This window comes from Emys orbicularis, chromosome 21 (assembly GCF_028017835.1).
Source record: "Emys orbicularis isolate rEmyOrb1 chromosome 21, rEmyOrb1.hap1, whole genome shotgun sequence".
Classification (NCBI taxonomy): domain Eukaryota; kingdom Metazoa; phylum Chordata; order Testudines; family Emydidae; genus Emys; species Emys orbicularis.
In genome coordinates, this window is record NC_088703.1 from 19,779,135 (window position 1) to 19,799,946 (window position 20,812).

A 20,812-nucleotide genomic window follows, 5' to 3' on the forward strand; every position below is an offset into this window, starting at 1 on the left:
TCAGCTCCTCCTCCCCGCGCCCCATGCCCCACCCCTCAAATCCGAGTCTGGAGGGCAGATGCCCCCAAGAGCTGTTATTGGGGTTCAGGGGTTTTTTTGGGGAGGGGAACCCAGGAGTCCCGGCTCCCGTCCCAGAGCCGGGTTAGTGGTTACCGAGGCGAGGGCGGGGCTGGGAGCCCGGACTCCTGGGTTCTCTGCCCGGAGGCGGGCGGGGCCAGCGGCCCCACACTACAAGTCCCAGGCTGCCCGGCCTGGCCCGGGGTTTCCTTCCTGTGCCAAGGGAGGGAAGATGGCGGCGCTGAGCAGTGAGTGTCTCCTTCATGGGGGCAGGGAGCCGGGCTGCGCTGCCCCGGCGCGGGGGGAGGGGGCATCTGCGCTGGGGGCTGCCCCGGCTGGGGGGCATCTGCGCTGGAGGGGGGCTGCCCCGGCTGGGGGGGGAGGGGGGCATCTGCGTTGGGGGGGGGGGCATCTGCGCTGGGGGCATCTGCGTTGGGGGGGGCATCTGCGCTGGGGGGGGCTGCCCCAGCTGGGGGGGGCATCTGCGCTGGGGGGGCTGTCCCAGCGGGGGGGGCAGGGGGGGCATCTGCGCTGGGGGGGGCTGCCCTGGCTGGGGGGTCATCTGCACTGTGGGGGGCTGCCCTGGCTGGGGGGAAAGGGGGGCATCTGCGTGTGGGGGGCTGCTTCAGCTGGGGGGAGAATGGGGGGGCATCTGTGCTGGGAGGGGAGCTGCCCCACCTGGGGGGGCATTAACCCTTCATGCTCCGTTCTCCCCCCCACCCCCAGAGATCGGCGCCTTCCTGAAGAACGCCTGGGCCAAGGAGCCCGTCATCACCGTCTCCTTCGCCATCGGCATCCTGGGTGAGTCGCGACCCCAACCCCCTCCTATGGCACAGCCCCCTCCCTCCAGTGCTGCAAGGGGACTGGCACAGACTGCCAGGGGAGAGCGCCCCCTGCTGAGCCCCCCCTCTCCCTGGTGTCCGCGGCGCTGCGCTGACGCTCTCCGTGTCTCTCTCCCTGCAGCCGCGGTGGCGCCGCTGCTCAGCCCCTACACGAAGTACTCCGGCATGATCAACCGCGCGACGCCCTATGTGTACCCAGGTGAGGGCTCCTGGCCATGCTGCCCCCGTGGGGCCTGGCCCCCTCCTTGCTACCTGGGAGAGGCGCCAGGTGCTGCACTGGGGCATGGGCCCTGCCCTGACTGCCGGGGAGAGCGCCCCCTGCTGACCCTCCCCACTCCCTGCAGCACAGCACCCCCTAGTGCCATGCCGGGGCAATGGGGCTAGTACTGACTGCGGGGGTGGGGAGCATGCACCCTGCTGAGCCCCCTATCGCTGCCCTGGGGCAATGGGGGCTAGCACTGACTGCCAGGGGAGAGTGCCCCACCCCACTCCCTGCAGCACAGCGTCCCCTACTGTGGGCCCCTCTTCCCCACACCAGGGCAGTCAGATCAAGTCTCAGCTGGTTGGTTCTCCCAGCTGATCCTCATGGCCACAAGGGGGCACTGCAGCTTCAGGGTGCACCTTAGGCTGCGGGTAGCAGCTGGGCTAATGGCAGTGGGGCTCTGACCCCTCAGGGAGGGGGTGAGCCCCCACTGACTCAGTGCAGGGGTGGCTTTAACCCCTTCACCTCTGCACTGTCCCCTGGGGGAGCCCCCTTACCTGCCCCCCCAAGGGATCCCTCCCCCTAAGCTGCCTCCGCCTCTCTCTAGTGCCCCTGCGAGATGATGGCAACATGCCCGACATCCCCTCCCACCCCTGCGACAAGGAGGGGCCCAACCTGGACTGGCTGAAGAAGCTGTGACACAGCAAGGGCCCTGGGGAGTTGGTCGCCGTGACGTGCTGGATGCAGAGGGGGCCTTCCTCCGGGCCAGGTCAGCGCGCTGCCCCCTGCTGGCTACAGGGGGTTTGGTTCTCTCCACCTCCCCCCATGAATGTAATAAAGGTTTTGACTTAAGGAACCAGAGTGTGTGTGTCACTCCCTGCTGGCTGTGTTAGTGTTGCTGGCACCCCCTGCTGGAGGGACAGGGCTGTGCTGCCTCTGTTAGTGTCCCTGGTGCCCCCTGCTGGCTCTGTTGTGTCCCTGTCCCTGCTGGAGGGGGAGACTTGAAGCATGCACAGGTGCTGCCCTCTACAGGAGGATAGGGGAAATGCATGCTTGCATGCACCTTTTAATGGTACTAAGCAGGGGGAGAGGCAGTGCTAGCTTGCTCCACGTACCCACAGACAATGCAGTGTTTATTAAAGCTTTGCTGGGGCTTATGAGGGAGACACAGGTGGGGGGCCCAGTAGATAATCGGGGAATAGAATGCTGCTGTCCTGATTCCATTTATTACTAATTAGGGGGTAGCAATGACAGTCCCATCAACGCAGGGGCCATGGGGCTGTGCAAAGAGCAAACAAAAAGATTAGACCCCACCCCCTGTCCAGAGCCAGGGAGAGAACCCAGCTGTCCTATTCTCTCCCCCCCACCCCCTTCTAACCACTAGACCCCACTGCCCTCCCAGGGACAGAACCCAGGCATCCCCACCCCCTGCTCTAACTCGGTACAGCAGAGTTCACTCAGTATTTGTTCGCTGTGGCCCAGGCCAGCGTCTCTTTATTTCCCCGTTATGTGACCTGCCCTGCTCCGCAGGGCTTTTAAGCCTGAAAGATTCCGGCAGCTACGGCAGGAGTTTTACCCACCCTGGGAAACCTTCTCCCCAACGGCTGGGGGCTCCCCACCCTGTCCCTGCTTAGCTGTCGGTTCTGCAGCACAGGGGACTGGTGTACAAGGGGTTAACCCTCCAGTCCACAGGGAAGGGCCGCACCCCTCCTGGTTTAACCCTTTGAGGGCCGGAGCAAGGGGCCTGGTCAGTTTCAGGAGGGTTCAGTCAAAATCAGCGCAGGCCCCGGGGCTGGAGAACTTGGGGTAATGGAGGAGCTTGTCCCGGGGCCGGGGCAGGGGCCAGCTGGAGGTAAGTACGGCATCCTGGTCACAGGGGAACTCGTCCTCTTCTTTGAGCTGGAGGGGGGGAGAAAGGGGTCAGACCCACAGGCCCATCCAGCCCAGCACCCGTCCCGAGCCATGGGCCCATCTAGCCTGGTATTCTGCCCCGCACCCACTTCAGCCCCATGTAGCTACCCCCCAGGAGCAAGGGGAGTGGCCAGTACCTGTGCAGGGAAGTCATCCATGGGGAGGAGGGCAGGGGCCAGCCGCCTGCCCCTCTGCTCCTTGTCCTCACGCCCGTGCCGGCGACGCTTCTTTCCAGTGGGGGTTTCCGCCTGGGATGGGCTCTTGGGCTCTGGGCCAGCCGGTGGGGGGCCAGGGAAGCGCCGGGGGGTCTCTTTCTCTGGAGGTTCGTTCTCAGTATTGCCTGGGGTGGGGGCTTCTGTGCTGGGGCTGCCTTCATCCTGGGGATGGGGGACAGAGCCATTCAGCAGGCTCCCACCCAGGGCTCTCCGGAGCCGAAGAGGGCCACAGTAAAGAGGCTTCTCTTGACAGCTCCAAAACAGAATCTGCCCCACTCCAGGGAAGGACCCCCTAGCGGGGAGAGGGGCTCCTACCTCTAGGACAATGGTGAGCTGGCTCTGTCTATAGTCATCCCCGTAGGAATCCAGGACCCTCATAAGGAATCTATAGGGGGGACAAAGAGCGAGACATGCTGACATCAGGGCCCCGGCGCACTGGGCGCTGCCCAGATCCAGAATCACTGAGATCGGGGGGGCCGAGCGCGGCTGAGACCCAGAGTTGCTGAGATCGGGGCCCCGCCAGGCCGGGCGCTGCCCAGACACAGAGTCACTGAGATTGGGGCCCCGCTGCGCCGGGCGCTGCCCAGACACAGAGTCACTGAGATGGGGGCCTGGTCGGGCCAGGTGCTGCCCAGACACAATGTCAGTGAGATCAGAGCCCCATCGGGCTGGGTGCTCCCTGGACACGGAGTTGCTGAGGCTGTCACGCTGGGCCCTGCCCCCGTCCCCGAGCTCTCACCTCCTCTCCTGCTTGAGCCGCCGCGTGATCTTCTGCACGTGGTGGAGTCGGTTCAACACCCTCTCGTTGACCTGGAGCCGGGGACGCAGACACATCAGGCCGGTAACTCACCCAGGCCGGAGCCTTCTCCCCCAGCACCCCCCACCTCTGCCCAAGCCCCCTCGTCCAAGGGGTCACCCCTTGCGTAAGATGCGTCTTGCGGGGGGGTCCAGGGGCCGAGTGTTCCACAATGCACCCCTGTGTTCACACCCCAGCCTGACTCAGACCAAGGCTCGCGAGCTGCTTTAATGTGTCTCCTTTGCAGCAGGAGATGCAAACACGAATCTAATGAATGGTTAAGAACAGAGATTGGTTAACCAGGCTGCTTTCGCTGTGTTATTAACCAGTGATCAACTTGCCCTGTTATTAATTTCTTTGCTGTGCGAATTATCTATAAAGCAGATAGTCGTACAGTCAGTGGAACAAGGAATTCATACAAGCATGGCTCTTCTGGCTCGGAGGATCACTAATTAGGCTCCCGAACCTTTTCAAACAATTCAAACCCAATTCAAACAATTGAATAACCGCGGCGACTGCGTGCCGATGTGACTGTGTAGTGCAGACGTGGCCTTAGCTAAGAAAGAGTGTGAGGTCTCCTTCCTTCCTCCTCCTCCCCCGGTCTCTCAGCTGAAAAGGTTTGTCAAGGGGGGGCTGACACTATACAAAGGAGGGGCAAAGACCCCATGGGAGCCCCCTCTCTCCCTGCCCATTGCATTCGCCGCACCCGGGAGGACAAAGGAACCAGCCCTGCATTCGGGGGCGGGGGTCCCGGCCTACAGAATTCAGTCAGCTGGAAGCACGCGGGGAAAGACTTTGCTTTGAATCTAACCGAGCTGAAGCAGGCACTAGAAAGCATTTTGATCCCTTCATATCTCTCTCTCCTCGTAGTTAATAAACTTGTTTTATCTACTCCAGGGGGCATAAGATAAAGCGTCTGGTAACTTCACTTAGCACTGTGAGCTGGTGTATGTTGTTCCCTTAAAGGAATAGCGGAGGGAGTGTTTCTGACCAGGAGAGGGCAGCGCAGCTGGGATTGGGGATGCATCAGGGGGGCATAATCAGGGTCGGTGAGAGCCAACTGACTGGCCCAGGACTGGCTGGCCGGATGCAGCACACGAGCGTTTGCGGGTGACCGGCATGCTGGGGGCAGGTTGAGAGCCAGCCAGGCCTGGCTACAGCAGCAGGGCATTGGAAGAGCACCCCAGGTTACAGGGAAGGGGTGACAACTGCTCCCTGGTTTGGACTGTACCCAGCTATGCCACTGGGGGGCCAGGGGTGCTGGGCCCATAGAGGGCAGGCCCAAGATCTCTGGGAGATGTAATGAATGGGGCCAGGGCCCAGACAGGGGATGGGGCCCAATGCCCACTGAAGGGGGCGGGACCTGTGAGGGGGCGGGGCCCAAGGCCCACTGAAAGGGGACAGTGGGTACCCTGGGTTGGTGGAGCGGGGGCTGGTGGTTATGAAGGAAGTGGGATGGGATGGGGATGGGGAGGTGTGAGATGATGATTTAGGGATTAGGGCTGGGCCATCTCTTAGGGTGCTATGGGCCAGGGGGGCTGGTGGTTTAGGGGGCAGGGCCAGGCCGTGGCCAGTGGCTCAGGTGGCGGGGCCAGGTTTCGTCCCCAGCCCTGGGTCCAGCTCCAGCCCCAGCCCCTGCGACACCCCCTCCCCACCTGCTCGATCTCCTTGCAGCGCCGGCCCAGCGCCTGAATCTTCCGGCGGCCCAGCTCGCGCTGCCGCTGCTGGCTCTCCTCCTCCTCCTCGTCCTGCAGGTTGTCCCCGCTCAGCCCCCCGTCCACGAACTCCACCTCCGTCTCCAGCTCGCTCTCCAGGATGTTCCCCCCGAAGAGCGGGGGCAGCGCCAGCTCCGAGCCCGGGGGCACCGAGAACTCCTCGAAGCCCACCCCGGCCATGGCGCTGGAGGGGTGGGGAGTGAGGGCAGCGATGAGATGGGGGAGGGAAATGGGGAAAACGGGGTCTCCCCAACCAAGCGCTGAGCTGCGACCCCCCCCCACCGACTCCTCTGCTGTTAACACCCCCCACTAGGGACCCATCCCCCTTACAGCGACCCACCTTCCCCTTCTGCTAACAACCCCCCCCCCAGGCCCTCCCCCGCTGCTAACACCCCCCCAGGGCCCCGACCCCCCCCCCCGCTGCTAACAGCCCCCCAGGGCCCCGACCCCCCCCAGCTGCTAACACCCCCCCAGGGCCTTGACCCCCCCCCAGCTGCTAACACCCCTCCAGGACCTCCCCAGCTGCTAACACCCCCCCAGGGCCTCGACCCCCCCCCCCAGCTGCTAACACCCCTCCAGGGCCTCGACCCCCCCCCGCTGCTAACACCCCCCCAGGGCCTCGACCCCCCCCCGCTGCTAACACCCCCCAGGGCCCCGACCCCCCTCGAGGGCCCCCGCTGCTAACACCCCCCCAGGGCCTCGACCCCCCCCCCCCGCTGCTAACACCCCCCCTAGGGCCTCGACCCCCCCCCCCCGCTGCTAACACCCCCCCCTAGGGCCTCGACCCCCGCTGCTAACACTCCCCAGGGCCCCGACCCCCCCCCCCGCTGCTAACACCCCCCCAGGGCCCCGACCCCCCCCCCACGGGGATCCCCACTCACCTTCACCCCCGCCCGGGCCCCGTTCCCCGACTCCTGCCTGCGGCCGATGTCCCCTCCCGCAGCGGGGGGCGGGGCGCAACCGAACGCGCGCTGATGACGCCACGAACGGGGAGGGCGGAGCTAGCGCGAGGCGCGCTCGTTAAAGGGACCGGGAGGAAACGGGAGCGCGGGGGTGACGCCATTGGCGCGCGACGGAAGCGGGGACGTGACGCACGGAGGGGCGCGAGCAGGTAACGGGCGGTGTGTGGGGGCCATAGGGGGACTGATGGGGGTGCAGGCGGGGAGGGGGTGCAGCGGGGCACAGCTATGGGGAAGGAGGGATGGGCCGGGCAGGGGTACAGGCAGGGAGGAGCGGTTGGAGGGCAGTGGGGCCCATAGGGGGGCTGATGGGGGTACAGGCAGGAGCGGTTGGGGGGCAGGTGGTGCCCGGATATGGTGAAGGAGAGGAGTGGGGCTGGGGGCAGGGAGGAATGGTTGGGGTGCAGTGGGGCACAGATATGGGGCAGGCTGGGGGGAGTTGGGGACCCTGGGGGTGCTGATGGGGGTACAGGCAGGAGGAGGGGTTGGGAGTAGGGGGAAAGGTGGGTTCACAAAAGGAGACCTGACTCCAGCCCTGCCGGGGCTCTGGGTGGGGTCGTTAGGTGGCCAGTGGGGTGGGATAATCCCTAGGGCAGAGGGTGTCTGGGTGGGGTGTGCGGAGAAGCCGCCCCCACTCCAGGCTCTGCTCACCTCCGCTCCCTTCTCTCGCCTCGCCGCCCCAGACCTGAAGGATGTCTCTGGCGGATGAGCTGCTGGCCGACCTGGAGGAGGCGGCGGAGGAGGAGGACAACTTTGTGGATGAGGAAGATGAGCCGGCCATCGAGGATGTGCAGGAGGAGATGCAGCTGGACCTTAGCGTTGACTCGGTCAAGAGCATTGCCAAGCTCTGGGACAGCAAGATGGTGAGAGATGCGGCACTGGTTCCCATCCAGCCCCACGGCAGGGACTGGCTGGCTCGGGGGGGCAGGGAATGGGGCAAGGGGCCTCTCCCTTCTAATGGGTGCTGGCTCCAATCTGGCCCCAGGCAGGGGGCTGACTGGCTGGCTTGGGGGCGGTGAATGAGACATGGGGCCTCTTTTCTCTAATGCCATGCTGGGACATTGAGGTCAGCCCTGACTCGGAGGGGAGAGCGTCCCCTGCTGCTCCCCTTTTCCCCCACTTGCTTCATCTTTTCCAAGTACAGAAGAGCCTGCTGTGTTTTCTCTTGGCAGTTTGCGGAGATCATGGTGAAGATCGAGGAGTATATCAGCAAACAGTCGAAAGCCACAGAAGGTACTGGATCGGGGATGGGGTGTGGGAGCGCAGCTAACCTCTCTGCTCTGACTGCAAAGGTGGTACCATCAGTATCCCAGCACCTCCTAGCATTGGGGTCAGCACTGTCTGTGTGGGGAGAGCGCCCCCTACTGAGCCCCTGCCTTGCTCCCTGCAGCACAGTGCCCCCTAGCGCCACACAGGGCATTGGGCCCTTCCCTGACTCCTGGGGGAGAGCGCCCCCTACTGAACCCCCACCCTGCTCCCTGCAGCACAGAGCCCCAGTGAGATCCTTACATGCGTTCTCTCCGCAGTGATGGGGCCGGTGGAGGCGGCTCCGGAGTACCGAGTGATCGTTGACGCCAACAACCTGACGGTGGAGATCGAAAATGAACTGAGTGAGTGCCCGCCTTGTGGTGGGCGTTGCTAAAAGAGACGCATGTGGGGGGAGCGCAGTGTGTGTTTGGGGGTACAGGAGGTGCCGTGCAAGGGAGGGACTCCATCTCCTTTGGCTCATGCTCTGCATGGCGAAGTCAGGGAAGTTCTCTGGCCTGCCTTGTGCAGGAGGTCACATCAGATGGTCACCGGGCCCCTTCTGTGAGCCTACAGAGTGCCTGCCCTAGCAAGAAAGCGCTCCTGGCATACGCAGCTCTGCTCTCTGCCATGTCCGCAACTGGAGGAGGTCCCCGGCGCACGGCCAGCCATCGGGGGCTACGCCGCGTGTAGTGGAGCTGGCTGGCAGACGGCCTCTCCTTGCTCTGAGTCGGACTGAGAAACCAAAACTTCCGATTTGGGACCTTCAGCTTGCAAGAGCAGGGGACAGGAAGCAGAAGGGTTAATTCTGAAGGAAACTGAGGCTGTGTGGCCTTGTGGTTAGAGCGCTGGGGACTTGGGAGCTGGGTTGATTCCCAGCTGTGCTGCTGGCCTGCTGGGTGACTGTCCCTCGCTCTGTGCCTCGGTTTCCCCATCTGTGAAATGAAGATAAAGAAGGGCAGAGCAGTTAAGTGCCGTGAGATTGAGTTTGTGAAATAGCCAGGTGGGGTAATCCCCAGCTCTTGTCTATGTGCAGCCATACAGGGCCCTGCTAGAGTCCGGGGGCTTCTGCAACAGAAGACAGAGGCCCCCAGGTGATTTCCGGGGCTGCTCCCCAGTAACTAACAGGGTGGGGTCTTGTCCCTTCCCTTCCCCCTTTGTGTCCCATCAGACATCATCCACAAATTCATCCGGGATAAATACTCCAAGCGATTCCCCGAGCTGGAGTCCCTGGTTCCCAATGCCCTGGATTACATCCGCACGGTCAAGGTGTGTGCTGCTGCTGCTAGTGGTGGGGTAGGAGGTATGAGTGACGGGCGGAGGGGAGGGCAGATGGATGTTAGGATGAGGAGGTCTGGGGCTGGGCACGGGGTGGGGGGTGAAGGGCAATGTGGGGGGAGGGCAGGAATTGAAGGGGGCTGGGGGGAAGAGAGCAAACACTGAACATCCAGGTGCTTGGGGTGACCCAGACCTCCAAGTCGCTGGGGTTGGGTGGCAACAGGACCGAGGGTCTGGCTGCCAGGGGGTGGGCACTGAAGACCCAGATGGGGGTGGGGGAGGGAAGCCAGGTGGGGTGGGCATTGAGGATCTGGGTGATGAGGAGGTGGCACTGAGGGTCTGGTTGAGGGGGGTTGGGCACTGAAAAGCCAGACTGGGGGGGGGGTAGCTGGGTAAGGTGGGGGTGGGCACTAGGGGTCTGGGTGATGGGGGTTGGGGGGAAATAGCCAGGGTTGGGCTCTAGCTGGGGACCTGCTGTCTTCTGTCGTCCCCCTGCCTTGCGGTGCCCTTGGGGCTGTGTCCGGGCTGTGTCCGTGTGTCTGTCCCAGCCCTGCTGACTGAACCCCTGCGTTTGTCTGTGTCGTCCCCGCGCAGGAGCTGGGCAACAGCCTGGACAAGTGCAAGAACAACGAGAACGTGCAGCAGATCCTGACTAACGCCACCATCATGGTGGTGAGCGTCACTGCCTCCACCACGCAAGGGTACGCTGGGTTGTGGGCCCCCCCCCCTTTCCTGGATCCCTGCCCTGCCGTGGGGGAGGGGCGGGACACCAGGCTGCAGGGGCCCCCATCCCCAGTTCCCCCACCTGCCTCTGTAGTGGGGACCCCAGCCGCAGGCCTCCCCTATGCTGATCCTGCCTACCATGTGGGTGGTGGAGCACTGGGCCCCTCCTTCCTTCCTATCTTCTGTCCCCAGCTGCCCCCAGTGCTCCGTTTCCCATACTCAGGGACCTGACCCCTGAGCTGGAGGGCGGGGGAGAGCCAGGAGGCAGGACTCCTGGGTTCTATCCCTGGCTCCAGTCCCTGCTGCCTCTGAGCCTGTCCGGGCATGAGAGATCCCAGGGGGCTGCTTGTGACATCTGGCAGGAGGAAGCTTGGCTTGCCTTTCCCTTCTCCAGCCCATTTGTATGTTCTGCCCCAGAAGCAGCTGCATCTCAGTGGGAGGCACATAGGAGGGAGGGGGGGATGTGAGCCAGGGGCTTGGGCTGGGCCCAAACGGGACAGGGAATCACCTGCCCTGTGTCTGGAGGCCCCTGTCAGAGCCCAGGCCAGGTGCATGGGGGTCACCCATCATCCTCCCCCCGCAGGCAGCAGCTGACGGAGGAGGAGCTGGAACGCATCGAGGAAGCCTGCGACATGGCCCTGGAGCTCAACCAATCAAAGCATCGCATCTACGAATACGTGGAGTCCCGCATGTCCTTCATCGCCCCCAACCTGTCCATCATCGTCGGCGCCTCCACCGCTGCCAAGATCATGGGTGAGGGGCTGCAGGGCGGGGGGGGGCACGGGGCTTCTCCCCGCTAGGGAGCGCCAGCTCCCAGACAGCTGGGTCCCCCCCACTGCTGTCAGGCCGAGTGGGTCTAATGCTGCCCGTCCATCCCGTAGGCATCGCTGGCGGCCTCACCAACCTCTCCAAGATGCCGGCCTGTAACATCATGCTCCTGGGAGCCCAGCGCAAGACTCTGTCCGGCTTCTCCAGCACCTCGGTGCTGCCCCACACGGGGTACATCTACCACAGCGACATCGTGCAGTCGCTGCCCCCGGTACGGCCCCTCTGCTCACGTCAGGTCCCAGCGCCCGTCTGCTCTATTCCCCCCCACCCCCACCACCACCACCCGGCTCCCCCCTGACGCCCCTCCGCTCTATCCCCCTGGATCCCACACCCCAACGTTTCTCACGGTCTCTGAGCTCTTCCTGCGCCCCGACGCCCTTCCGCTCTATTCCCCCACCACCACCCGGCTCCCCCCCCAGCACTCTGATGCTCCTCTGCTCTATTCCCCCCCCAGATCCCACACCCCAACGTTTCTCAGTGCATGAGCTCTTTTTTCCCCCCTGCGCGCCCCTCCACTCTATTCTCCCCCCCCCCCCCCCCCCCCCGGATCCCACACCCTGACATTTCTCAGTGCCTCTGAGCTCTTTCCTCCCCCCACCCCCAGCGCCCTGACACCTGTCTCCCCGTCTCTCCCCCACTCCTCCGGATCCCAGCATCCTGACAACCATGTCTCCCCATCTGTCGTCCCCTTCTCCCCCTGGATCCCAGGGCCCTGACGCTCCTCTGCATCTCCCTGCTCTGTCCCCCCGGATCCCGATGCCCCTGTGCTTCCTCGCCCAGGCTTGGTCTCCCAGCACCTTGACACCTCTCTCCCGCCCCAGGACCTGCGGAGGAAGGCGGCTCGTCTTGTTGCTGCAAAGTGCACGCTGGCGGCTCGGGTTGACAGCTTCCATGAGAACCCAGAGGGGAAGGTGGGTATCAAAAATATGAGGAGTGGGGTTTAGGGGTAAGAGTGGGGGGGCTGGAAGCCAGGACTCCTGGGTTCTCTCCCCGGCTCTGGGAGGAGAATGGGGTCTAGGGGTAAGAGCAGCCCCCTTTTGTGTGTGATCTGACCCCCTAGCCTTGCCCAGGCTGTGCCCTCCCTGTGCGCAGGGGAGCGTGGTGACTGCCCGCTAGTTCTCCGTGTCTCCCCTCCCCTGGCAGGTGGGCTACGACCTCAAGGAGGAGATTGAACGGAAGTTTGACAAATGGCAGGAGCCTCCCCCTGTGAAGCAGGTGAAGCCCCTGCCGGCCCCCCTGGATGGCCAGAGAAAGAAACGAGGAGGCCGCAGGTGAGAGGGGATTGAGTGGGGGCCTCCAGGGGGTGCTGGCTCCCATCTGGCACCTGGGTGGGGGGCTGGCTGGCTGCAGAGGGTGGGGAATGGGGCATGGGACCTCTGCCCTCTAGGGGGCACCCCACTCCCTTCCCAGAGCTGGGAGTAGAACCCAGGTGTCCCAGTCCCATAATTCAACCACATCCCCCCTCCTCCCCCCTGCACCAAGCACTGGGAGCCATGGTCAGTCCAGCACCAATCCACCTGCTGTTCCCTCCCAGGTATCGGAAGATGAAGGAGCGACTGGGGCTCACGGAGATCCGGAAACAGGCCAACAGGATGAGCTTCGGGGAGGTGAGCAGCCTACGACCTTCATCCCCTTCCCCACAGAGATTCTGTTCCTGGCTCTGGGAAGGGAGTGGGGGCCAGTGGTTAGCGCAGGGGGGCTGGGAGCCAGGACTCCTGGGTTCTATCCCCAACTTCCCCTGATTGTGGTTGTTCAGGCTGGTCTATGCATGAAGGATAATGTGAATTAAGGTTGGGGGTGAGCTGGCGGCTGATAGCTGCCCCTGGTGAATTCCTCGTGGATGCTTATTGTGGAGTTAATCCAGAGCCGCACTCTGTGTAGACCAACACTTGCTGGAGATGTGCAAGTTGTTCCCCACCCCCACCCCAAAATGGAACTTATACCCCCCCAGGGGGTACTTGGTGCTAGTCAGGGCCAGACTCTAGGGTGCTTTGAGCTCTCACCACTTGATCATCCTCCTTCCCTGTGTGACTCCTGGAAACTGCCCCTTGCCACCACAGATCGAGGAAGACGCCTACCAAGAGGACTTGGGCTTCAGCCTGGGCCACCTGGGCAAGTCGGGCAGCGGCCGGGTGCGGCAGACACAGGTCAATGAGGCTACCAAAGCCAGGATCTCCAAGACCTTACAGGTAGCTAGGGGGACGGGGATGGAGTCATGCGGGCCAGGTCCCCACTCACACCCCATAGTGCCATGACACTGGAGCTGATCCCGCCGCCCCACCCCAGAGGCGGCTGCTCTCCGCACCAAGCAAGCATGGTGGAGCAGAGCCCCTCCCTCCCTCCCATCAGGGACCAGTAGAGACCCCCTCCTCTCAGGAGCAATGGGGTTCCCTCTCCCCACCACACAGGTAGTTGGGCTCCCCCCAGTACTTGCCCACTGAGAGCTCCCCACTCTGAGCGATGGGCTCAGGCTCCCTGCAGACTCAGGCTGCGTTTTGAAACAAAGCCGTGATTCCGATCCCATCCCCTGAGCCTTCAAGCAGCCCCGCTCCCTGCTGGCGTTCCCCTTCCCAGTCTGTCATCGTCCCCGTCCCCCCTGCGCCATCCATGTGCTAACCCCGTGTCCCTCCGTCCCCGCCCAGCGCACACTCCAGAAGCAGAGCATGGTGTATGGCGGGAAATCAACAATCCGGGATCGCTCCTCAGGCACGGCCTCCAGTGTGGCCTTCACTCCGCTCCAGGTAAGCGCCATGGCTGCCACAGATCTGGGCTCATGAAGGACGTGGCACCTCCAAGAGCAGTTGGGGGAGGTGATATTGACATGGCCTTTGACCCTCTTTTTCCTCCTTCCCCCCCCCCCGCCCCAATATCTCCTGCCCCAAATATCCCTGCAAGAATGAGGGGTAGGAAATAAATTTCCCACAAGTGGGTAGGGGACGTTTCTGGCCCCTTCCTGAGGCAGCTGGGTACTGGCAGCTGTCAGACAAGGGATCTTGCAGCTCTCGTCCCATCTGGAGAATTCTTTACTGATGTCTCCCATAAGGACCACTTCCTGTCCTAAACTGACCTGCAGTGCAGCTGTTAAAAGCCTCCCGCCCCAGCACTGAGCAAAGGGTCCCAGTATAAACACCCCCCGCACCTCACCCCACAGGGGTCACGTCTCGGCATCAGGCACGCATGGCAAATGCAAGTCCCCCTGTCTCTCTCTGTCTCAGGGTCTGGAGATCGTTAACCCACAAGCGGCAGAGAAGAAGGTGGCGGAGGCCAACCAGAAATACTTCTCCAGCATGGCAGAGTTCCTAAAGGTGAAGAGCGAGAAAAGCGGCATCATGTCCAGCACATGAGCCTCTTCCCCACAGACTCACCCTTGCCCCCTCGCTCAGAGCCCGGCTGCACTGGGAAGCATCGGGGAAGTTCTGGGGCTTTTGCTCCCTCGATCAGCAGGACCTGGCCCTTCCATCTCCCAGCCACAGAGAAGCTGGGCCGAGCCAACCTGCTGTCTCCTGAGCATCTTTCTGTTCCTGGGGGGACCCCCGCCTGAGCTCCACACAGGCTGGGGAGCTCTGAGTGTGTCCGGGGAGGGGAGTGAATTGTGTGGGAACCCCTAGTCCTGTTCACTGTATAAGGGGTGTGAGAGAGAGAGAGACTTGCTACCTGTATAAACTAGTGGGTGTGTATATATGAGATGAATGCAGAATGGCTGGTGCATCGATTTCTCAGTGCTCGTGTTGAAATCTCCCTTGGCTTGTGCCTGAGAGCAGAGGCGGGGAGTGGGCTAACAAAAGGGGGGTGGAGGGATGTTTATTGGGAGCAAACATGTGGGCTGAATCTGTCTTTTAAATTTTGTTTTTGGAAGAAATATAACAGGCTGGAAGCGAGTATCTCTGGTTCTTGTCGCGGGCGATTCTCTGAAAGGGAGGGAATGGGTTACAAGGGAATTAGCACGCTAGTGGCAGCCCGTTGTACAAGGTGTTGTCCAGCTGCAGAGCAGCAGTGACTGGGGCTCTCCGTGGTGTATGTGGCCCCTTTGTGCTCGGAGCTGTACATGCTCGTGGTATGAGTGACCCTGCAGCCCCTCCCAGAGCAGCTGGAAGTCTACCACGCTTGATGCTGCCCAACAGTCACCAAGATCGAGGGGCCCCTTCCAGCGGGTGTTTAAATGCAGTCACTGAAATTGGGGTCCCAGTGTGGCAGCAAGAGTGACCAAGAGAGGGTCTGCTCTCGGGCTGGCGGCCTGACCTAAAGGGTTTAGTCTAAATAGCTTCAGAATAGGAGAAATTGAGGCCAGGGGTGTGATGCCATTTGCCCAAGATCCTCCAGGAGGGTGGTGGCAGAGCTGGGACTACCAGATCTCAGGAGTCCTGGGCAGGAGCCCTACCCCCCAGGCGGGGAAGGGGAAGTAAGGGTGGTGACCCGCACTGTGCTTGCTCTTCTCCCTTGTCTCATACCGCTTTCTGGGTCACTCTGATTTCCTCTCCTCCATGCTGCCATGACCTGAGTGCAGGAACAGGTGTTCAGTTGGCTGGGGCTGGCTCCCACCCCAGCTCTGGGAGATGAATGGGGGCTACTGGTTAGAGTAGGGGGTGTGAGAGTCAGGCTGGGGCCCTCTTTGGGTAAGGGAAGGGGCATCTATCCTTGACACTAACCCCTCCCCTACAGTCAGTCAACTGGCCTAGGCCCTCCTGGGGGTAGGTGCAGTGATCCCCTCTTGTCCTGTGGGCCCTGGGGCTGTCCTAGCCTAAGCACCATCATCCAGTCTTCTTGGAGGTGGGTGTGAGCATGGGGGTCCCTACACTGCAGTCCAGGGCCTTTGCCCTCCTGGGGTACCGGGTCTGGCCCCAGTGTGGGGAAACTCCACCACCCCCATGCCCACACATTCTGCTGCCCTAACCCACCTCCTATGGGCTGGACCCCCCCACACACATACTGCTGCCCTAGTGCTGGGGGGTTCTCATTGCCGTGGCTGGTCCAGGCTCTCCCACCCTTGTTGGTTGGATTCCCCACACACCCTCTCTTTCTCTCCACCCCCCAAGCTGCCTGGGGCTCCCCCATTCTCCCTCTTCCCCCCCTTGCGTGGGGTCATTTTGCACCCTGGCCCCGCTGGGGCCCAGCTGCCCTTGAAGGCCCGGTGCATATAACTCAATATTGCCCTTAGTACCCAGGGGGCGGGCCCTTCCCGTCGTCTTCAATCCCATTGGTCCCTAAGGGCTTGAGTGAGAACCTCAGTGGGCAATAGCTCTCAACAGTGTGCTTTAAGTCCGCCTCCCCGTTGCACCCTACTACTATTGGTTCGTCGTCCATCGTCTCACCCAATCAGTGTCTTGCGAATCCATCAGCCCGCCTCCCCCGCGTCAGGTAATCGTTGCGATTGAGCTATCGCCTGACTGCGGGCTGGGAGCCAATCAGCTGCGAGAGTAGCTTCATGGGCAGCCCCTCCTACCAATGGGGAAGACCGCGCTGTGACGGGTTTCGCCCCTTGCTTCCTTTTCCCATGTGGGCGAGCCTCCTTTATGCCCCTCCCTTCTCGGCCAATAAACGGTGAGGAGAGCTGATGGATGTGTGCTGAGGCCAATAAGAAGGAAGTTGAGTGTTGATTGACATATACTAGGTAGGCGGGTCCCCTGGGTTGCCCCGCCCCCATTTTATGTAGCCAATAGGAGAACAAAATGACTTAACGGGCGTGCGGTAAACCCAATGGGGTGCGGCCGGGGGGGCGGGGCCCTGCCCCGGGGCGGAGAGGCGGACGGAGGCAGCTGGCCGCCATCTTGGATGCCGCGGAGCCCGAGAGACGGCGGCGAGTGGGGGGAGGGGGTCGCGACCCGGCTGATCGGCGGCAGCATCGCGACAGTCGGCCCGCGAGCGGGGGGAGGGGACCGATCCCCGGGGCCCGACCGGCCCGCAGGAGCCTCCGGTGAGGGGGGGCGGGGAGGGGCTGGGGGGGCGGGGACCCCCCTATGGGGGAGGGGGTCAGTAGGATCCCGGAGGGGCCCCCTATGGGGAGGGGTCTATAAGGGTCCGGAGAGAACCTGTGGGGGAGGGGCATGTAGGGGGTACGGGGAATCTATAGGGGGAGGGGTTTATAGGGGTCCATGGGGACCCTATGGAGAGGGGGGTCTGGAGGGTCCATAGCAGGAGGGCAGCGTACGGGGTGCTGTAGGGGGCCTATAGGGATCCATAGGGGAGATGGGGCTATAGTGGGCCAGGGGTCTGTTGGAGGCTGTAGGGCCCATAGGGGAATGGGGGATCGGTTAGGGGGCTATAGGGAGGTCTGTTGGGCGGGGGTAATCGGGTGTAAAGGGGGAGGAGCCTTTACTCCAGCAGCGCTGTAAGGTTCAGGGTGGCAGGAGGGCTCCATGGCCCGGGAGCATCCCTAGAGGTTCCTGGGGGTGAGTGTTACATAGGGGCAGGGGGGATATGGGATCTGTAGGGGAAGCAGAGATGGGGCATGTGCGGAGGGGAAAGGCCCCGTGTCCCCTTCGTCCATCATTAAGTTGTATAGGACTTCAGCTCAGGCGGGGAGCCCAGCAGCTGGAGCAAGGGAGTTAGGATGCCACTGAGGGGGCAGACAGCCTAGTGGCTAGAGCAGTAGATCAGCCAGCAGGACGCCTGGGTTCTATTCCCACCACTTCACAAAAGGGCTTGTTACTGGATCCCCTTTGGGGGCACAGCCCCATCCCTGGGCATGGATGGGATTGCGTGGGGCAGCAGGGCTCTGGCCATGATCCCTAGTGGATAAGCTGCCCATGGGCTCTCTCCCTAAACCCCTCCATTGTCCCTCTCTGCCAGCAGCTCTTCCTCCACCCGCTCCACAGAGAGCTCAGCCCTGGTGCCAGCTGGTACCAAGACAGCCAGGCCATGGGTGTGAGAGGTGTGTGTAGGGTGGGGGTTGGGTTGGAAAACAGATGCTCATAGCTGCTATTAGCCAGGTAAAGAATGTATTTGCCGTAGGTGAAGCCTCATATCCCATCCCACCCCTCAGAGCTGGCCAGACCCCTGCCCTGCGGCCGGATCAGAGCTGCTGCCCCCTAGAAGGGTAAGGCCTCATATCCCATTCCCTACCCCCCCAGCCAACCATTCCCCCCCTCTGGGGCCAGATCAGAGCCCGTGCTCCCTAGGGGGGGAAAGCATCCAGTTCCCCAACCTCCTTTAGGGCTGAAATTTACAAGGCCAAACCAGACTCTTGTTAGCCTTATCTGCCCATCCACGTCTCCGTCAGGGGATTTGATTTTGGGCTCCCCTGCTCCTCAGCCCTCTCAAGGGAGGTAGCCAGCAGAAGCGGTAGCATCCCCAGGCCTTTGCATCCCTGCTGATCCACAGGAGACAGGACCCCTGCTCAAAAGCAACGGCTAAATCCATTGCAGTTTGTGGACAGGCTGCAAGTTTTGGTTTTCAGACACTGCTGGGCAACAGCCCCTGCTAAAAGCCGGACACTTCCCTTTGGGGGAGCTTGTCTGTTGATCTTCGAGTGCATTAAAACAAATTGTTGATTTCCAGGATGTTTAGATCTAAATTTAAAGGGGCAGCCTCAATCTGATCAATTTCAGGGCTTGCCTGGCCAGGAGGAAATTGACCAGGTCGCTCCCCAGATGCTCTGTAGCTCAATTGTATGGGAATTGCTCTGCAGGTCAGTTTCATCCTGGCATAGCCAGGGCTCAGAAGGATCTAAGTCATTTCCAGGTGCACCACTTACTCCCACTCCCCCTAGTTTGTGGCTGTACAGTTATAGGATTAATTATGGGTTTTCCTCATGCCAGTCACAGAGCAGGGCCCTGCTGTGCCAGGTGCTGTACAGACACAGGACAGAGCAGGCAGTTTTACAAGCGGATTGTGGGGGCGCTTGTGGGCAAGGCAGGGGATTGGGACGCCAGAGAGCCCCATTCTGCCACAGACTCCCTTTGCCCCCTTGCTCGCTGTGATTGTTTCAGGGGCGCCGAGGTCTTCAGTGGGATATGGGGGGCTTGGGCTCTCCCTAGATCATTGGGTTTATCGCCAGTCTCACGAGAAAAGCAGTGACCGCTGCCCATCTGACAGGAGACAAGCAAGCAGGTGCCCACGCTGTACTGTTCAGACAGCTTCCCGCGCCCCACAGCCACCCCCCTTCCGGCACAGTCCACAAGCCCAATTCACAATCTTAAGAAATCAGTGGCAGGTTAGAATCTAAAATGATCAAATCAGTTCGCTCCACTTGGTGTGTAAAGGCCAAGGTGTGTTTTAACTGGAGAAAATGTAGGCTAGTGGTTAGAGCAGGGGGGGCTGGGAGCCAGAACGCCTGGGTTCTGTCCCCAGCTCTGGGAGGGGAGTGTGGTCTAGTGGTTAGAGCAGGAGGAAATTGGCGTGAACTCACGGGTTCTACTCCAGCCTGCTGCATGACCCAAGGTACATCAAAGCCCCATTTTGTGCCTCAGTTTCCCCATCTGTAAAGCAGGCCTAGTGACACTCACCTCTCTCCGGAAGCCTTGTACGCAGGGGGCCACTGCTGTGTTGCGGTTCTCCCCCAGGTGGGGCGCTCTCACTGACAGCCCGGAGCCCACTCTTAGACCACTAAGTCTTTATAGCCCCAGTCCTTTCCCAGCATCCTATGCTGCAGCACAGGTTGTGGTGGGGGGGAGGGGCTCTCAACTTTTCTCCCAGTCATGTGCCTCTTTCACCTGTGTAGGAGCCTCCCACCTGCAGGCCCTAGACAGCCAGACCACCTCTAGGTAAGCCAGAGCCCTTTGGCCTCTTGCAAAGCACTTGGGGGGCACGGCAGCTATTCAGTAGACGCTGGGGCCATGGGCGCTAATGGGATCCCAGGGGGCACATGCAGGGGCCCTGGGGTGAGACTGCTGGGATCCTGGGGGCAGCTTGGGGTCCCCCATCCCAGCCAGGGGCTGATCAGTCACAAAGGGTCAGGAGAGCCCCGCCAGCGGTGGGGTGGGCCCCGCCAGCTCCCTCTATAGCTGAACAAAGAGAGGGTTCAGGGCTCCTCGGGCTGGCAGGCACCGGTCTGACCAGGGCCGCTGGCTGGGAGGGAAAGCTCGGCCAGTTCAGATTGGAAATAAGGGGCAGGTTTTAAGGGGGGGGGGGGGTAATTAACATCTGGAAGGGTTGGCCGGGTGTGGCTTCTCCATCAGTAGCAATTAGCCAATCCCGCTGGGCTGTGTGCTTCGGGGGGGGGCAGACAAGATGATCCCCGTGGGGAGCTGGCTGAGAATTGTCCGTTAGGCCGGGGGGGGGGGGGGGGGGGGATTAAAGGGACCTGGCCAGCTCCCTGAGGCCTCCAGTGTATTGTTAGGAAGCAAGGATGGAGGGGGGGTCCCCCCCCAAGCCTCAGGGGGGAAGGTTCTTTGGCGTATGACCCCCCCCCCCTCCCCAGGCGGTTTGCCTCCTGGGGAACCAGGAAGTGAAACTGAACAAACAGCCCTAGTAATGCCCAGGCCCCTCGGGGAGGACAAAGGGGGTGGAAACAGCCCCCGCTGCAAATCACCTTCCCCTGGGGTGAGGGGGCGGATCAGGGGCCTGGCCAGGGCACCCTAGGCTGTGGCTATTCTCTGCCCCCCAGAGACTGGAGCCTACACTTGAGCTGCCCTGAGTCACCCCGGGGGGCTGCCCCTCCTGAGAATCAGCCCTTAGGTATGAAGCAGCCCCGGGAAGCCCCCCCCTCCAAGGAAATAACAAACAGCATCCGGACTAGCCGGGGGGCTGAACCAGCCCCGGTCCAGGCAGCATCTGAACACATAGGCTCAGGTCTCCTCCCCGCTCTCCAGTCGCCCACAGTCTCCCGGTCCCGAGTCGCTGAGCTCCGAGGTGGCTCCGCTCAGACTCCAGGCACGGTCGGCTTTGGGGTTAACACCCAGCCACACCTGAATCCTGCCTGTCTCGGCAGCCCTGGCCCATGCTGGCAGCTTCTGTGCCACGCCCCCAGCCTCAGGGCCACCGGCAGCAGCGCCCCGTCAGCCGGGCCCCTTCTGGGCCAGCCGCACGACCCTCAAAACCTGCTATTTCATCGTTTGACTGGAAGGCTGGGTGGGCGTGCGCTGCACTGCCCCCTGCTGCTGGGGT

General features: G+C 62.2%; 3 protein-coding genes across 3 annotated transcripts; 2 read left to right on the plus strand and 1 right to left on the minus strand.

The window, feature by feature from the left end:
* Positions 1-259: 259 nt before the first annotated feature.
* On the plus strand, positions 260-1,957 carry NDUFA3 (NADH:ubiquinone oxidoreductase subunit A3). Its single transcript, XM_065420999.1, has 4 exons — positions 260-305; positions 784-858; positions 1,021-1,098; positions 1,709-1,957. The coding sequence occupies exons 1-4, from the start codon at positions 290-292 to the stop codon at positions 1,798-1,800; spliced, it is 261 nt and encodes an 86-aa protein (XP_065277071.1). The 5' UTR covers positions 260-289; the 3' UTR covers positions 1,801-1,957.
* Positions 1,958-2,564: 607 nt separating this feature from the next.
* Positions 2,565-5,918, minus strand: TFPT (TCF3 fusion partner). The gene is made up of 5 exons (XM_065420958.1): positions 5,679-5,918; positions 3,967-4,037; positions 3,543-3,612; positions 3,150-3,389; positions 2,565-3,000 (listed from the first exon to the last, which is right to left on the minus strand). Exons 1-5 carry the CDS (start codon positions 5,916-5,918, stop codon positions 2,866-2,868), a joined length of 756 nt encoding a protein of 251 aa, XP_065277030.1. The 3' UTR covers positions 2,565-2,865.
* An 875-nt stretch (positions 5,919-6,793) lies between these two features.
* PRPF31 (pre-mRNA processing factor 31) lies at positions 6,794-14,651 on the plus strand. Its single transcript, XM_065420773.1, has 14 exons — positions 6,794-6,849; positions 7,381-7,560; positions 7,870-7,930; positions 8,224-8,307; positions 9,114-9,211; positions 9,815-9,921; positions 10,527-10,696; positions 10,825-10,982; positions 11,593-11,682; positions 11,915-12,042; positions 12,306-12,378; positions 12,832-12,960; positions 13,414-13,512; positions 13,987-14,651. Exons 2-14 carry the CDS (start codon positions 7,390-7,392, stop codon positions 14,113-14,115), a joined length of 1,497 nt encoding a protein of 498 aa, XP_065276845.1. The 5' UTR covers positions 6,794-6,849; positions 7,381-7,389; the 3' UTR covers positions 14,116-14,651.
* The last annotated feature ends 6,161 nt before the right edge of the window (positions 14,652-20,812 follow it).

What these genes read in the sequence shown, in the direction of transcription:
- NDUFA3 (XM_065420999.1), top strand. An exon ending in CTTCGCCATCGGCATCCTGG is followed by an intron (nt 859 to 1,020) that starts GTGAGTCGCGAC and finishes CTCTCCCTGCAG; the next exon opens with CCGCGGTGGCGCCGCTGCTC. An exon ending in GACGCCCTATGTGTACCCAG is followed by an intron (nt 1,099 to 1,708) that starts GTGAGGGCTCCT and finishes GCCTCTCTCTAG; the next exon opens with TGCCCCTGCGAGATGATGGC.
- TFPT (XM_065420958.1), bottom strand. Translation starts at nt 5,918, where the DNA reads ATGGCCGGGGTGGGCTTCGAGGAGTTCTCGGTGCCCCCGGGCTCGGAG. An exon ending in CGGCTCAAGCAGGAGAGGAG is followed by an intron (nt 3,613 to 3,966) that starts GTGAGAGCTCGG and finishes TCCCCCCTATAG; the next exon opens with ATTCCTTATGAGGGTCCTGG. An exon ending in TGGATGACTTCCCTGCACAG is followed by an intron (nt 3,001 to 3,149) that starts GTACTGGCCACT and finishes CCCCCCCTCCAG; the next exon opens with CTCAAAGAAGAGGACGAGTT.
- PRPF31 (XM_065420773.1), top strand. Translation starts at nt 7,390, where the DNA reads ATGTCTCTGGCGGATGAGCTGCTGGCCGACCTGGAGGAGGCGGCGGAG. An exon ending in TCGTGCAGTCGCTGCCCCCG is followed by an intron (nt 10,983 to 11,592) that starts GTACGGCCCCTC and finishes CTCCCGCCCCAG; the next exon opens with GACCTGCGGAGGAAGGCGGC. An exon ending in ATGAGAACCCAGAGGGGAAG is followed by an intron (nt 11,683 to 11,914) that starts GTGGGTATCAAA and finishes CTCCCCTGGCAG; the next exon opens with GTGGGCTACGACCTCAAGGA.